General features: G+C 49.2%; 1 protein-coding gene across 2 annotated transcripts in view; it reads right to left on the reverse strand.

The window, feature by feature from the left end:
* The window catches only part of IPPK (inositol-pentakisphosphate 2-kinase), a 50,417-nt gene that overhangs the window by 32,869 nt on the left and 420 nt on the right, over positions 1 to 17,128 (reverse strand). Inside the window, exons 2-7 of one of the 2 annotated variants that reach the window (XM_033413613.2) lie at positions 9,196 to 9,243; positions 7,952 to 8,049; positions 6,990 to 7,085; positions 4,003 to 4,069; positions 1,864 to 1,985; positions 383 to 472 (exon numbers count right to left, since the gene is read on the reverse strand). In XM_033413613.2, coding sequence (XP_033269504.1) covers positions 383 to 472; positions 1,864 to 1,985; positions 4,003 to 4,069; positions 6,990 to 7,085; positions 7,952 to 7,963 — 387 coding nt within the window. In that variant the 5' untranslated portion in view covers positions 7,964 to 8,049; positions 9,196 to 9,243. The remainder of the gene's footprint in view (positions 1 to 382; positions 473 to 1,863; positions 1,986 to 4,002; positions 4,070 to 6,989; positions 7,086 to 7,951; positions 8,050 to 9,195; positions 9,244 to 17,128) is intronic. The other variant, XM_004284114.3, reaches the window with a different exon arrangement.

Below are 17,128 nucleotides of genomic sequence, written 5' to 3' on the forward strand. Positions count from 1 at the left end.
TGATTCCATTTATAGGAAATGTCCGGAATAGGCAAATCCACAGAGATAGGTGGTTGCCAGGGGTTGGCAGGACAGGGGGTGACTGCTAATGGGCACAGGACTTCTTTTCGAGGTGATGAAATGTTTTGGAATTAGATAGTGGTGATGGTTGCACCACCTTATGAATAAACTAAAATCCACTGGATTATATATTTTAAAAGTGTAAATCTTAGGATATACAAATATCTCAATTAAGAAGGAAAAGATGAACATGAAGTACTTTTGAAATAAAAAGTAAATAATATCTATGTTTTATTTTACTCCTCTGAAAACTCTAGGTGGCCCAGCCATTCATCACAAGGCTCTGTGCAGGGAGGGAACCCAGCTGGTCAACTCTTCTCACCTTGAGGTGCTGGTGCATGCAGTAACGACACACCTTATGCTTCATCTCATGCGTAACATCACTGGAGAAAGGAATAAACCCACATTTTGGCTGCAAAATAAACAAATAAGGAAGAAAAAAAAGCTTAGGGAGAAAACACATACCTTTAGGTAGACATATAACTACAGGATAATGAAGTGCAGCTCCCAGGAGAATCAGCAAGTGTTAGATATAAACATTCCCAAAAGTTGCTTTTATCCTCAGTCCCCAGTGGAAATTGATGCCTCCCCCACTGCATCACATAAATATCTCTCTGCCACTAGAAAATCCAAAGCCAGAACTCTCATTGGGGAAGAACAGTGTGCCTCAATTGCTAGCTTGACAACAAAGAGTAGCTTTGTGTTTTCATCATAGAACAAGACTGGAAAGACTCTAGGAGTGCAGATCTGCCACACACTCCAGCTCCAAGAAGAACCCTTGGTCCCTCTGATAAGAATGTGTGAAGGGGAAGGTGCCCATATGGTGGCTGCTGGGCTCCCAGAACATCTGAAACTAGTTGCCTTTTAAAAGCCATGAGTTCTGCGCACATACAATATGAAAGACCACTGCCTAGCATCGGGGCACTGAAGATCACGCTGCCCATCATTTGTGACGCCTGAGACACTCCTCCTCTGCTTGGAGAAGCAGAACATCAGTCCACACTGAACACCCATGGATGTGAATGCTCAGGGCCAAGAGCATGACCCACATGTCACCACCAGAGGTTTGGAGGAAGGAAACAAATAACAAGATATCTGGCAGGCTTCTTGAGGGAGACTCAGGTGGCCACTCTGGACACTGAGCCACAGAGCTGAAGCAGCGGCCTGGTCCTTATCCAGCAATCACTGCCCTGCACTAGACAAGCGACATCTTTTGTCGCCTCCTCCTGAGGATCCCTGCCACGACAAACCAGGGCCTTGAGACACACAAAGGCTTCTATGCCTCCTGGAGGTCTCTCCTGAGCATTCTCCTGAGAAGCAAAGGAACAGAGTGCCACCCAGTCTAAAGGGTGGTCCTCAAGCTGAGCCCTTGGAGCATGGCATGCAGTGTCACCAAGCAGCCAAGCAGGCACAGCTGGGAAGGAGGTCAAGAGAGGCCCTGGCAAGCTGCACCCTCCAAGGAAAATAAGCAGAGTGGAGCCCATGCTTCCTTCTGGTGGCCATCAGCTAGGGCTTGTCCCTGGCTAGTTCCCTGTTATGACACCTGAGAACGAGCCTAAACCTGGGGGTCTGGGAAGCCATGCCCCTCAGGTCTGGCCAGGGTAAGGAACCAGAATAGCACGGTGCAAGAGGCATGCACAGAAGGAGCAAGAAGTAAGCCTACTCTCTGGGAGTTGGGGGGCTGCCTAGGTCATGGGGCCCAGCATGGGCAAAGTGCACTCCAGGCAGATGACTCATGGATTTACAGTCTGGACCCACCTTTCCCTTTTCCCCCACACCATTTCCCCCTTGACAGAAATTCACCTTGATCTCTACACACAGAATCGGCCGGTGCTCTGCAAAATGGTAGGTCTGAAGTCTGGCTAAATTGGGAAGGCACAGAGCATAACCACTGAGAGTGTCCAGGTCCTTGTCACAGCGAGATTCTGGAAAACAGAGCAAGGAAAATAACTGAGGATCAGTGCAAGAGAGACAAGATGACTCCATGGCAACTTGGACTCCTGTTGGGGAAGGATCAGCCTTGCCCAAGAGAGGGCTGGCCTTGGCCTCCACTCTTGAGAGGTCACCTCTAAGCCTTGGGATGTCTTGCCTGAGGAGTTTACCTGGGGACCTAGAGTCACATGAGTATAATGCTGCGATCTGTGGTAGGAGTTTGGGCCCTGTAGTACCAGCTTGACCTCCAGAGGGGCTGGAGGCTGAGGGCAGCCACACAGGTGGTCAGCTGTGTCTATATGCCCAAGCCCCAGCAAAAACCCTAACCCTTCTTATCTCAGCTGGTTTTAATCTGTGTCCCTTAGCTGTAATAAGCCATAACGATGAGGATAACAGTTCTGTGGGTCCTTCTAGCAAATTATCAGACCTGAGATTGGTCCTGGGGACCCCCCAAACATGCAGCTCTCATGAGTGAGGGTGATCTTGGGAACTGCTCCCCAATTCTGTGACTCTCTTAACCCAGGAGCTCAGAGAAGAAGGAGGCAACAGCCACTACCTTCCTTTTAAAGCTTCCTTCAGAATATGCAAACACCAATATTTCCTCAGCACTGACTGCTAGAAGTTATATTGTAGACAGTCACATAAGATATGGCCTCTTGGTCCCAGGAGAAGTCAGCTTTCCTCCTTCCACATAACAAGGCTGACTATGAGTCATTATTACAACATTATTACTGTTACGTCGTATAACTGCCAATTATAAAACGAATGACGCTGTGTGGCACTAGTAACTAGATGGCAGAACCACAGCAGGCCTCAGTCTGTCTTTGTCTAGATGGGGAAAACAGAGCCAAGACACAGTCCAGGCTTTGAACAAAGCTGCTGCCTCCTCCCCCTTCGTTGGTCCTCTCCATTCATGAAGCCCTGCTCCTCACTGCTCCCCAAACTGAGGTCTCCAGGGCACAGCATCCTGTTTTCTTTCATTTTCCTAATCAAAAATGAAAAGGATTTTATATTGACTCACTGCACACCCTGACTGCCTGGCTGTGCTTTAGGAGGAGACATTTCACTCCTCAACAACACAGATTTTACATCTTTGCCTCTGACTGTGACAGGAAAAGCTGTGACATGGTTACTGTCATTATTGCCACGAGCAAGTGTAGGGAAGGTACATGAGGTACTGAGGGGAAAATACGTGAGGTGACGTGGGGCGGTACATGAGGTGACTGCGGGGAGGGTATGTAAGGTGATGGGGGAGGGTATGTGTGGTGATGTGGGAAAGGTGTGGGAGGTAAAGGGGGGCAAGGTTTGGGGGGTGACGGGGGAAAGTATGTGTGGTGATGGGGGGAAGATATGAGAGGTAATGGGGGAGGGTATGTTCGGTAATGAGTGGAAGGTATGGGAAGTAATGGGGGGAAGGTTTGGGAGATGATGGGGGAACGTATTTGTGGTGATTGGGAAAGGTCTGGGAGGTAACTAGGGGAAGGTATGTGTAGTGATGGGTGGAAAGCATGTGTGGTGATGGGGGGTGGGGTATGTATGGTGATGGTGGGGAAGTACATGAGGTGAAGCGGGAAGGTAAAAAAATTCAAGTCTCTCACCTTACCTCAAGAGGATGAGCAGGCTGGGTGGTGCCAGCTTCTGGGAGAAGGTTTGCAGGACTGCCACCCTCTAGGGCCTAGCCCACCCTCCATGGCTCAGGTCTACCCCGGTTTTCCTTTGGACTCCTCCAGGCATCCCCTGGAGCCCACCTTCCCTTCCCTAAGTCTCCCTGAACTCCTTCAGCTCCCTCTTGGCTCCCAAATGCATTTTTATTTTTATTAATTTGTTCTTGGTCATATATTCCCTGCAGTGATCTGCAAATCTGATGCCCAGAATTGTATTCATGAGCTCCTAGGATTTCTACCCCCGATAATAAAGTTAAAAACTATATCTATATCTACCTAAGATGAGTAATAACGTCAAACACATTTCAAATGGAATATTATAAATTCGTAAGTTAGAAACCCTTACCTGGTCTTTCACACTGTATCTTTAAACAAAGCTGTTTCACAAAATCTAAAGGCAGCTGAACAACTTCCTGTAGGAACAAATAAGAAGTACTCAGTGTGGAATGCACAACAATGTGAACATACTTAATGCCACAGAACCACACACTTAAAAATGGTTAAAATGGTAAGTTTTATGTTATGTATATGTTACCACATTAAAAAAAAATACTCAGTATGTGGGATTTAGGAATAAAAGCTGCTCTGTTATTTTAAGGACATGTCCAGATTAAACAGACAGGCTAAAGTTTCTGTGCACTAAGAGGAACAGGCCCTCCTCAGAGCAGCTGGTGTCCACAGTGGTGGTGGCCAGAAGTGTGCCCCATGTCACCTAGTCAGTCTCCACAGAGGGCTCCTCACCCAGCTCCTCTGTTCTCACGGCGACCTCATCCTCATTCTCAGCGTCTGTGGACGGCAGAGCAGGGGCCTGAGGCAGTTCTCTGCCTGCAAGAAGTTCCTCACCAGCTATCTCCTCAGACAACCTGAGGCTCCTCACATTTCCATCTGAGAAGCAGCTCAAGGAACAGGGTCTGATCAAATATTAATCTCTGGGTGAGATGTCCTGGGTACCCATCAGCCACAGGACTCAGGATGGCCAATATTTGGTGCTCTGGGTCAAAAAACAAAGGAGCAACTACTCTCTACTATTTCTTGCAGTCTCCCAAACTAAGAGTTTCTATTTAATCCACATTGCTCATCATCTTCCCCATGTTTCCAGGGTGGCAGAATTCTGACTTCTAAAGGAATCCCAAGGTGACGCAAGATACCTGCCTAGAATGAGAATGCTGGGATCCTGTCCACTTACATGCCACACCTTCTCCATCATGCCCTGTCCCACCTAGCCTCCAGCTCACATGAAGACAGGCCTAGACCAGTCCCCAAACCAGCCAGGCAGGGCCGGAGGCAGCACGGGTACAAGGGGTGTGCCTGTCACTCTGTCTGAGCCTTGCTCTCTCACCACTGTGCTAGTTATGTCTCATCCCAGGACACAGAAGAGGGAAACACTCTCCCCAGGGCTCCACTTTAACCTAGCTCGTGCCATCAGTCAGAGAAAACAGCATCATTTACAAATGCTGATTTTGCCTGAACATGGTCTTGTTCAGGCCAGAGATGTGCTCTGTATCCCACATTTCAACAGTGCTGGGCCTGAGTGGCAGTCCTCTCTTGATACTACAACTACCTGGAGGAAAAGCAGGTTGTGTTTCACTCTGGCAGTGTCTTCACGTGAAGGAGGTATGTCAACGGGATGAATATTCCCGAAATGTGACCTGGTGGGCTCACCTCATATGCCCAGAGCCTTGTGCACTGTGGACAAACAGAATCAAACCTGGAGCTAGAGCATGCCCTGGGCCCTGGGGGGACACCCCAATGCTATTCCCACCTGCCGGGCTGCCACTGGCTGGAACCCCAAGCTCTTCACCATTCTCCTTCACTGCTGGCCCCTCCTGGAAGAAAAGTCTAGAGCCCCCAGGTGCTGTGAGACAGAGAAATACTCCCACTTGGCCATATGAGCATGCTCTCTCCCCAAGAAGGACACTGGTAGTTGGCATACCTGCATTCACTCACACACCGTCCAGGCCAAGAAGTAGGTGGCACCCAGCACGCAGATAGCTCAGAGACTCAGGCTCTCACAGGTGGTGGGTTTCAGCCTTTCACAATTCAACAGGACAGCTGGGGACCTCACTAGGGGCGGTGCCAGCCCCCAGGATGGCCCCAGTGACCTCTGCCCCTGTGTAGTCCCACTCTGCCTAGGGATGACGCCTAAAGGCCCCAGGATGCTGTGGAAATGACAGACACAACTCCCAAACAGGTCATCCCTCAGATGGTGTACTGGGGGAGTCAGGGCCAAGTCAAAAGGATGCTCAGAGCCCTTCAGAGAGTCCACACTGGGAGGTGCTGAGGCCCCCAGTCAACAGTCAGCACCACACTGCCAGCTCCACGGCTCTGGGCCACCCTGGAAGAGGATCCTTAGTCCCAGCCTACAGATTAGACTAGAGCCCTAAGGGACCCAAAGCAACACCATCCACAGTACTTCCTAAGCTGTCAAAGGACGACCCTCCTTGGAGGATGTTTTGTCGTTGGAGCCATTTAAATTCTACTTTGCTAGGCAATCCTGAAGCTTCAAAGAAACTTTTACTCAACCTTCTTGGTATCATTTTTCTCAGGATGGACACAAGGTACAGAATTTACAAAACAGAGGCAGTGCTCTCTCTGTTCAAAATGACAAACCTGCTAGTCTGTTCAGGGCTCTGATCTAAGACAAGCAGTCAGGCCAGTGTAAGCAGAGAAGCAGCAGTGATCAAAGTGGAGACAGAAGAATGGCTGTCCCAGGCATGGACCAAGGCCACTGGCTCTGAGGATTGCCAGGATCACAGGGCCAGTCCACTGTGGCTTCTTACACTGCCCTCTCCATGAGTGTCTGAACAGCAGACCTTGCCTATAACAGGCACTCCTCTCAGTCGCTGAGACCAGAAAAAGCCAGCAACGCAGACCACCTGCAGGTAGGTGGAGGCCATCACCCCACATGGGCTTCAGCTAGGTTCTCCCACGAGACCAGGTCACACCTCCCAGCATGGGGATCCCCTTTTCTCCCTAACTTGCTCAAAGGTGCCCACTGAAGGTCAGTGTTGCTGCCTGGACCTCACTAGAGAGCTCTCACCAAACTGAATGCCTCCATGAGGGCAGGATGGTGAAGACCAGGAGTCTCAGCAAGTGAAAGTATCTCTGAACCTCATGCTAGAAAATGGGAATAACACTATCTGCTCTGCTATTTCACAGTGCAACAAATGAGAAAAGCACTTGGAAACTTTGTAACTAACACAGTGGGGGTGCGGGTGGGGGGGTGGGGGGTGGTATCATTAAGCAACTTCCAAACTATAAATGAGAAGTTGGTACTTTGATACAGAACAGGCCCATGAATTTAGACTACATTAAAAAAAAAAAATCACTTACCCCACAATGAACATAGCTCTCTCCCAAAAACTCTTTCATGACATTTTTGCCAAAGTCCACTATGTTCTGTAGGTGCTGAAATATTTCTTCTGAGGTCTGCAAAAGAGAAGGACAAGAAGACCTCAACGACCGGGACCTCCTAGACTCTGACACCACCACAAGCCCCTGTCACATACAGGGCTGCCATGTATGTGGCCACAAAAAGCCACCAGTGGCCCTGGACCTGGAGGAAGGTAAGCCTCATCATGAAGACTGCCACACTCACTGGAGCTTCTGTCCCACAGGGCCCCCAGGCCCACCTCTGCATTGTACTCAGGGCCCCATGTGATTGTGAAACAAAGTTTGAGAACCATATCTGTGCCCCTGCCTTCCTCCCCACCAGGAACACACGTGGATCCCGCCAGTGGCCCGTGCACACCTTCTGAGGAATTCGACTTTAAAAATCGGTCCCATCCAAAAATCAGTATTTAGATTTTATTCTTCAGCTTCTAGATGTAGAAATAAAATATTTTCTCCTCAGAGGTTCTTAAAGAATCAATAAGCTGTGAGATTTAGGTGAGACAGGAAATCATTCCTGTATCCCTCACTCTGACCCAAGGTGAGAAGTGCAAAGGGTTGATCACAGGTCTCGCTCAGGAGTGAGAGGGCTGTCTTCTTCAACCGCAGGCTGGGAGGTGCCTGACACATGGCTCAGGCTCTGGGGAGGTCTCAGTCTGAGCTGCCACCCAGGCACCATAAAACAGGCAGACCACAGTCTGCATTCCGGGGGACTACTGTATTAGAACGAAGCCTGTCAAAAAACCCCAGAACACGCCCAGCGGCTCCGTACGTAGAGCTGTGGACACAGGGCTTCTGACAAAAAGCTCTTCTTATTGACAGAATTAACACACACAACTCCCCACAAATGATGCAGCTGGCATCACACAGTGCCATTTATATAATAAAGAAAGGCGAATTGTTACCTTGGAAGACATTGCCTCAATAAATGTAAACAGGAAAAACTGAAAATAGAGGCATCCAGAGAACGCTGGCCCTTCACCGAGGCTAGGCTCTGTAGACCCTGAGTGGGGATAGAGGGGAGGGGAGGGGGGCTAGAGGCAGCCTCCGAGATGTTTCTAGTTTCCACCTGGATTCCACAGAAACAGAACCACCCTGCACAATTCTCTTCAGCAGCTGCACCCTCCCCTCCTGTGCCATCTTTCTCTGCACTAACCACACTGTCCCCAGATCTCACTGCAGCCCCACTGTGATGGCAGCCCCCAGCTTTCTCCCACAGTCCCCACTTTTCTTTCTATGAAGCTAACCTGCAAGTGTGCCCTTCATTTGCACAATCAGCCACCATTGATACCCATCAGCCATCCACCTCACCTTCTTTTCTGGCTGTTTCTCCATAACTCAAACGAGGTGAGGTGGTGACTCATGTCTCCTACACCCTGATCTTGAGCCCAATTTCTACTCATCACCCAACAACCACCAGCCCTGCCCCCACTGTGTGGGTGTGACGTGCAGCTCCTGCCTCTTCTCCCCTTTTAAGATAAGAGCCTATGCTCACACCTAGCCCCTCTGGACCTCCCTCCTTCCCCCCAGACCATGAAAGAGTAAAGGCTCCCACAGGGCTATGCCATATTGACCGCTGCGACCACTTAGATAAACACCACAATGACATCCCGCCTCAATGTAGAGAAACACTGTAACTCAGTGGTCAGCAGGCATACAACAGAACAACAATGGCTTTCTGAGGGTGTCCACGGTACTCTGCCTGGTTGACTCAGTGAATAGAAACACAAGGCTCCATCTGAACTGCCTGTTGTGACTTGTAACACTGACTGTCTACCACAGCATCACAGACTTCATTTTCATTGATACAATTCCACAGATGGGGAAACTGAGGCAGCAGGGTGTAAGAAAATCGCCAAGGCAAAGCCAAGACCTGGCCCTGGGTTCCCCAGCCACAAGCAGAGCTCTCTGAACTAGTCAGGGAGGCTCCTGGCTCAGTACCCAGGGACTAACCATGATGACCCATAGTGACCCCAGCAGGTCAAAGTGCTGAATCCAGCACAAAAGATGGACACACTGCTTTCGGCATTGAATGCTTGTATCATATTCAAATTTCTAAAGTTAGCATTAAAACTTCTGCATCAGAAAAAAATCAAAGTTTTCTTAAATAATTATTTTAATGATTGGGTGGCAAATCCACTGATCTTACCTTCTTCCTATTAGGAGGAAACTTCAGAAAACGAAGCACCACACAACGCTATTGGAAAATAAAACAAAGTCTGATTAGTACCCACCCAAAGCCCGGGGATAAGGGTGGGTGGCTGTGGATAAGGAGCCATCCTCAGCAGTGCAGATGCTGGAAGCCCCACAGGCAGCCAGTGCCCCGGGGAGGAGGTGGGGGCCAGTACTGGGCCACACGTCTGGAGACACAGAGCAACCAGGAAAACCTGTGCTCTCTGACCTAGCCAGCCCACTCCCAGTAATTTATCTTAATTAAAGATGCACAGAAGATTTTAGCTACTGCATATAAAGGTACTATTTATAATTCCAAATAAAATGGAAACAACCTAAACATCCAACAATAGTAGGATGGTTAAATACAGAGGGACATATTCCAGACCATGAAATACTATGCCGTCATTTACAAGAAAATAAGGAAGATCCGTATTTACAGACACAAAGGTACAGTCATCATCTACTGATAAATGAAAAAGATTACAGAATAGGGCTTATAGAATTAACCTATCTTTATATAAATATGTACATACACGTGTGTGTGTGTGTGTGTGTGTATTGTGTGTGTATGTATTAGAGAATGATGCATGGGTATAGTTCTATTTATGTAAAGCTCAAAAACAGACAAGACTAAGATCTCTGGCAGGTGGGATGGTCCCTAAGAAAGGCTCTAGAAGGGGCTGGTCATGAGAATACGGGTCCATGTATTTTGTCATAATCAAGCTGTATATACACATATGATCTGACCACTTTTCTGTAGATTTATTACTCTTCATTTTTTAAAGTTTGTAAAACAAAAAATTTTAAATAAAGTATGTGCATGCTGAGTTTGTATGAACTGTCTGAAAGGGCTTCTGAATAGGTAACCGCGTGTCCAGGTAGCACCAACTGGGAACTTATTTTTTAAAGTTCTGTTTATTTGGGTTTTCCATTTTTTTACAATGCTCATATAACATACATTACAAAAATGTTAAAAAACAAAAGTTTAAAAAATGGAAAAAAATAACCTTTTAAACTAGTGCAGCCTTTGAAATGGCGATTCTCCAAGGAAATAACCTGGATGTGTTGTAGAGCCTTGGTAATGGGGGAGATAATTCCATGTGGACAACTTTGGAAACCATTCCCATGGAGATAGGGAGTTCCAGGCAGAAGGGCTTGAGTCGGGAACCTGGACTGTGCTCAGGGAGAAGCAGTGAACAGGAGAAGGAGAGCAGAGGTGCAGGAGCTCGGGCACTGTCTGGAGCACTGGGATCTAGGTGGGGTGGGAGGAGCTGGTGATTGAAGAGGCTCAGAAAGTGCAGCTTTAGAACCCAAAACATGGCTGAGAGCAAGGAAGACCCATAGAGACGAGATACATTTCCCTAGCCCACAGACCCCCTGGCACTTCCTGCCCCACTCAGATGACGCACACTCTTCTCAAAACCCCAGACATCCATCATCTCCCTGAGCCCCAAGCTCAGACTTGGGGAAGCAAAGGTCGAGGACGTGCACATGGCCCTAACCCCTCCCAAATCCAGGCAGACATCAATATTCGATCATGGGCATCAACTGGCCAAGGAGTCCATCAAAATTCAAGGAAAGGGCTTCCCTGGTGGCGCAGTGGTTGAGAGTCCGCCTGCTGATGCAGGGGACACAGGTTCATGCCCCGGTCCGGGAAGATCCCACATGCCGCGCAGCGGCTCGGCCTGTGAGCCATGGCTGCTGAGCCTGCATGTCCGGAGCCTGTGCTCCGCAACGGGAGAGGCCACAACAGTGAGAGGCCCGCGTACCACCAAAAAAAAAAAAAAAAAAAAAAAAAAAATTCAAGGAAAAACAAAAGCTGATATGCAGAAACCCTAATTCTAGGCAACATTCCAGAAACTCAGCCCCCCTAAAAGCACACTCACTTCTCACCTGGACTTCACTGTTTCTCAAGACCTGCTAAGAAATTCTGAGTGTCATGTTGTGTCTGCTTCAAGGAAAACTGCTTTCTCTAGGGACCCATTTAAAACCGTCGCCAGAAACTGCCCACCTGCCCCATAGGAGCCGCAGTGTCAGCCTTGAAGGCCAGTCTCCACAAACACAAGCACTCAGTGGGCACACCTATTCTGGACGGCGAGTGCTAACTGCCCCTTGTAAAGGTCTGACTGGGCTGGGTTGGTGGCCCTGTTACATGCCACGAGGCTGGCCATGGGACCAGACAACACCTATTCAAGTGGATAGCAGAGAAAAGGTGAGAAATCAACCTCACCAGCCCTGGTTGGCACAAAGACGCAGTTAGTCCAAGGGCCACCCATGGCATGGAGTGGGACTGATCCAGCCACCCACGGGGAGATTCCCACGAAGGAGCTGAAACCAACGCATAATCTGGTAAGCACCAGGGCCCTGCAAGCTCACAAGGTCTTAACCAGTTGTGAAGGAAACAACTCCTTTCCTTTTAAACTAAATATCTGAAACCAGATTTTAAAACATACCCTCTTCATAGTGTCTAGGCTAAAATGCTAAGAACGAAGAGAAAGGGGTGAGACTAAGAAGAGGGGCTTAACAAGAGTTTCTGCACAGTCTGGGGCAGAAGCAGCTCTTCCCTGTTCCAAAGCAGGACAGGGAATCTTAGGCCGGGGCCACACCTTCTCTGTCCTTGAGGACAGAAAATCATGGTGTGCTCTCTCATACCGTGGAACACTAGATGAAAATCAAAGATTTTAACAAACTGAAAAAGTCAGTGAATGGAGAAATGACACATATAAACACATACACATTAAACAACCTCAAAACGTACAACACGCCACTTATAAAAGGAATAGAAAGCATTCAGTGCTGTGAGGGTCCCAGGCCATGGCAGGGGTGGGGGAGTACTGGCATGTCATGTGCCACGAGGCCTAGGAGATGCTCCTTCGATCCCCTCTGAGAACCCACCCAAGTCCTCAAAACACCAAGACATCAGCAAAGCCTGGCTCACAACAGCTCTAAAAGCACAACAATGTGAATGTCTGACAGCACAGGAACTCTGGCTGCCTAAGTGCTCTGCAGCCTTGAAAACTTGTGTGAAGAATTATCTACATATTTATGCTGTAGGGTTGAGTGAAAAAGCAGAAAACAAAAACAGACAGATAAGGATGCTTAAGTACCCAATAAAAGCATATAATACAAGGAAGTGCACCAAGTGTTAACAAAAATTATTTTCTTAGTAGGGAGACATTGGATGCTTTTTACTTTCTTCCTTCTAGTATTCTGTATTTTCTGGGGCAGAGAGAGGAACAAATGATTGGTATTAAATAAAAATAAAAGACCACAAAAACAATATATAAAAGGGTCACCTGCCCATGTGAAGCCCAAGGAAGGAAACTTGTGGGTGGAATTAAGACTCCAGGGCCTCTTGGCAAAGACAAGGTGTGAAGTGATCAGTCGCTGAAGCCTCACTGCTGGAGGACAAGCCCAAGTCAGGTCTTCCACCAGAGTGAGTATATAACCCAGGATGGGGCCCCAAGAAGACCCCAGGGAAGCAGAGATCACGCAACTTTCAAGGGAAAGGGAGACAGATAAACACAACAACAGCAGAAGGAATCGACCCGCAGGGTGCTGCCCCAGGCATCCCAAAATGGCTCAGCCCTGCTTCTCAGTGAGGCCACCACCCACAGACACCCCACTCGGGCACAGCCCAGGTCTTCCATCAGAATACCCGTGACAGAATACCAAGCCAAGTCACTTGCCTCTGCTGACCAGAGACAACCAGAAACACACCCCAGGGCCCACAGAAGGATAAGAGGGACAAGGTGTGGGACGCATTGTTGGGCTGACAGCCTCAGACAGAACAGATGGAGGGTGACTCGAGACATCTCATACAGCAACTGTCCCCAACCTTTTTGGCACCAGGGACCAGTTTTGTGGAAGACAATTTTTCCACGGCGGAGGCCGGGGGGTGGCGGGGAGGGTGGTCCAGGCAGCAATGTCAGCGATGGGGAGCGGCAGATGAAGCTTCGCTCGCTTGCCCGTCACTCACCTCCTGCTGTGCGGCCTGGTTCCTAACAGGCCTCGGACCCATACCGGTCCACAGCCCGGGGGTTGGGAACCCCTGTCATAAAGGGGGGCCAAGGACTCCAAAGGGAGGCCAGACAGGAGGTGGAGACCACAGGTGGGGACAGCAGGTGTCTGGAATGGGCAGGACATTTTCCATCCCATGTTTCACCTGCCTGTATGGACCCACAGCTGCCTCAGGACTGAAGCAGACACGGATGCAAGTTGTGAGGTAGGGGACAGGACAGTGGAGGTGTAAGCCCAGGTGACATTTGGGGGAAGGACACTTAGGGGCTGCAGCAGAAGAGGTGTTCAGATGGTCCCTAAAGGATGGAAAATCCAACAGTCAGAAGAGAATCAGAATGTTTTATAAAGACACACCACAAATGCATGGAATGCACAGTGAGGGTGCGTAGAGTGGAGCCTTCAAGGACCCCAGGTTCTCCAAGGCCACACGATGGCCACAGAGCAGGTGTCCAAACAAACCAAGAGGTAGGTGACCCAGTGCTGCGGTCTCGTCCTTCTGCAGCAGACATAGAAACCTTCCTTACCTTCCTGGTAAAAGGGGCAGCTGCTGTCCTGAGTTCTGCTGAGGAGGAAGAAGGTATTGTCGGGGCGGGGGAAGTGACCATGCCACCTTAGGATACCAGACCTAGACCAGCAGACCCCTACATGCTAGAAAGGCAGAGCTCAGCACTCACCAAGGCCAGGACTGGAAACCACCAAAGGGAATATATTTTGGAAATAACAAATCCTAACCTTTCAACTGCAGGTGATCCCAGGAATAAAGACAGGGCTACATGCACAGCTCTCCAATGAGACATCACCAAGAAGTCACATCAGCTGTATCAACCTGTATGAATATCATTAAAACTCTCAAATGCAGAATAAGTTACTTGTTAAAAAAAAATACTATAGGCAACAGAACGTTAAGACTCCTTATACTAGATTCAGGAGAAAATTTAGCCCAGGACTTGGGAATACGCCATTAAAAAAAGAAAGAAAGAAAAAAAAAAAGAGAGAACAACTCATTTGCTTCCAACAGCTCCATTAAGAAATATGATCTACAAATCCTAAAACACAAGAGAAGAGAAACACACAGCTCCTGACTGCCTGAACCCCATATCTTCAGGACAAACACCCCAGGGCATCAAAACAATTGCAGAAAGGATCTGAAGCCCAATCAGAATCTTAGAAAGGCTATAAAACCTGAAAGATCAGGAACAAACTTTTGATAAAAGATCTTGGTTGGCGGGTCTTTCATGTTATCTCTGTCAACAGGAGGAAAACATCACAACAGCTTAGTGTGATAAAGGGAGTGGGCCCCTGTTTGCCCTGCACCCCAGAGGCGAGGGCAGCTGGAAGGCAGCTCAGTGCCTGGGGAGGAGTCTGCCTGGCCTGCCCTGGGTGACTCTCCACACTGAAGGCACATACGAGATCAAATGACAAACCAGACTTACAGTGACCTTCACAGGACAGGATGCCAAGCCAAAGCGAACAAGACCAAGGTAAAGAAGAGTCACTGCAGATGTAAAAGCAACACCACCACACGGAGAGAAATCCCACTTGGCAGCAGCGCACCTGAGGGCAGCGCCAGGCTTCGTGACCACAGCTCAGCATGAACTGGCACAGCCACTAGAACAAGTGACAGCACCCTCGGGCTACAGTAAGGAAAGGAAAGTACATGCCCACAAGGTAAGTGTCCTTGCCCAAGACCCCCCACAGGGTCAGTGCCAGGGACTCCAGGCACCCACTAGAGTACAGTGTCAGGTTGGCCACAGCCTTAGAGCACCTCAGAGGGTCAGTGCCAGGGCCAAGGGCCAGTGCCTGGGAAAGGGTTAAATTGCACAGCTGGACCCAAGGATGCTGAGCACTGGGCCACAGGAAAACTGACAGCAACCTGTCAAGAATTGGCATATGGTTCAGGCCTCACACTGTCATCTCTTACTGCCCAACCCTGAGCACACACCACGCTATGGCCTCCTTCAGCCTGCACTTAGCTCCTCCATATCCAGGCCCCATTTTCTACAAGTCCTGTGCTCCTGGAAGCCTCCCAACCCACCAGCCTGGAAGGCTGTCTGTGTCTTATCCCATGTTCCTTCAGTACAGATGCCAGGCCTCAGGACTGGCTGGCTGAAGGTATGTCGGGTTCTGACACTGGAAAGGAGAGGGGACAGACTCATCACTTTTTAAGGACCTTTCAATTCTGAAAGTAGACGATGCCCCCTCTGAGAAAGAGACCGTCTCCCGATCTGAAAGAAACCTGGTGAGGGTCACCCTCTACTTCAGAATGAACGAGGTGGGTCTGGAGAGTCCACCCATGGGAGCAGAAATACTTGGTGCTCACCCACCTTCTTCTATCCCACTCACACACACACACCCTCTCCTTGGGCACAGTAGGGTCCTGAAAGCTGCCTTCCAGGGCTCTGTCCTCCCTCAAGGCCCAGGCAAAGCACAAAGGTTTCTCCACACGCAAGGGTCAGAGTTCTCCCTTTACTCAGTGCCTTCACTTGGTGGGAACCTTTTCTTACAAGACTACTCGTGATGATAATCTTCAAATTCAAATGCTGAGCTAACAACAACCAAGCAGGAATGAGCATAGTAAAGCAAATTTAGATTTTAAATAAAGAATGAAGAGAACAGGTACAGGATAGCCTGATGACTCAGTTTAAAAGGGGGGAAAAAAGGAAAAAGAAACATGACCCTAACACCTGGGGCTGTGCAACAAGGGAAGGGAAGGGGCCAGTTGCCCTGGAGGGTAGACACATGCTTGTCAGGGACAATGGAGAAGGCATCTGAGGGCCCAAGGCCTGGTGTTCTTTTACGCTGAGTCTGGAACTTGCTACTTCATCTGAGGCTACTTTTGAAACTCAGTACATTAGCCAAAAGAAGCCTTAATTAGCTTTACATAAAATGATGATATACCATGCAATCTTACTGAGGCATTGGAAGATGAGCTCCCCACGGGAGCTGTTGGGCTGGGTCAGCGCTTTTAACCGCCAAGTCCAAGGTGGATGATAGTTATCACTTGCATAACTTGTCCAGCTCCTCATCTTTCTATCAATTCCGCAAAGGGGATTCTGTTACTAGTTCCACTTTGAAAATGCAGAAACTGAGCCTGAGCCAGGCAGTGGTAGAACTGGGATTCTGCCCAGCTCTGTGTAACTGCAACTCCCATACTCTTAAGCCCTCAGTGACACCTATCACTCCTCCCCCAGCCCACCACATTCCTGCCTGGTAGCATTAGACAGCAAGATGTCAGAGAGATCTGGGCCTTCACACAAATCCACAAGCTTCTCTTCCCGGATTCAACTCACTGGGAGTCCTCACTGCACTCTCTGAAACTCTCTTCCTTACTGAATTAAGAAAGGGAAATTCTTTCAATTCTAAAAGATTCTGGAGAAGAACCTGTAGACAATGCTCCACTAATATTAACAACAGCAGCAGGAGAACAGCAATTCCCTGCATCTCAGGGAGGTAACAGCACCCCAAGCACTTTGCTTCTTTCTCCTGACCTTGCCCGTACCCTGTATCTTCCCTAAGGTTACTCGGGACGGCCTCACCGCAGCTGGGCAGTCGCAGGCGGCACCGTGTGAGGCCGGGATGGGGAGCGTTGGAAGGACGCGGAACAAACCCGGGGGGAAAAGGTGACACTGGAGGAACAGTGAACCGATCTGGAGGGAGGGGAGTGCTGGGGAGACATGGCACCAACCTAGGGAGAGGAGAGCGCTGGGGGGACGCGGAACTGATCTGGGGGAAGGCGGTGATACCAGCGGGACGCGGAACTGACCCGACGGGGTGGGGTGATGCTGGGGGGACGCGAAACTTATCGCGGGGCAGTGACACTGGGGGAACGCGCAACCGACCGGAAGGAGGGCTGCTGGGGAACCGATCCAGGGGTAATGGGTCCTGAG

The sequence above is a fragment of the Orcinus orca genome, chromosome 6 (genome assembly GCF_937001465.1).
Source record: "Orcinus orca chromosome 6, mOrcOrc1.1, whole genome shotgun sequence".
Taxonomy (NCBI): domain Eukaryota; kingdom Metazoa; phylum Chordata; class Mammalia; order Artiodactyla; family Delphinidae; genus Orcinus; species Orcinus orca.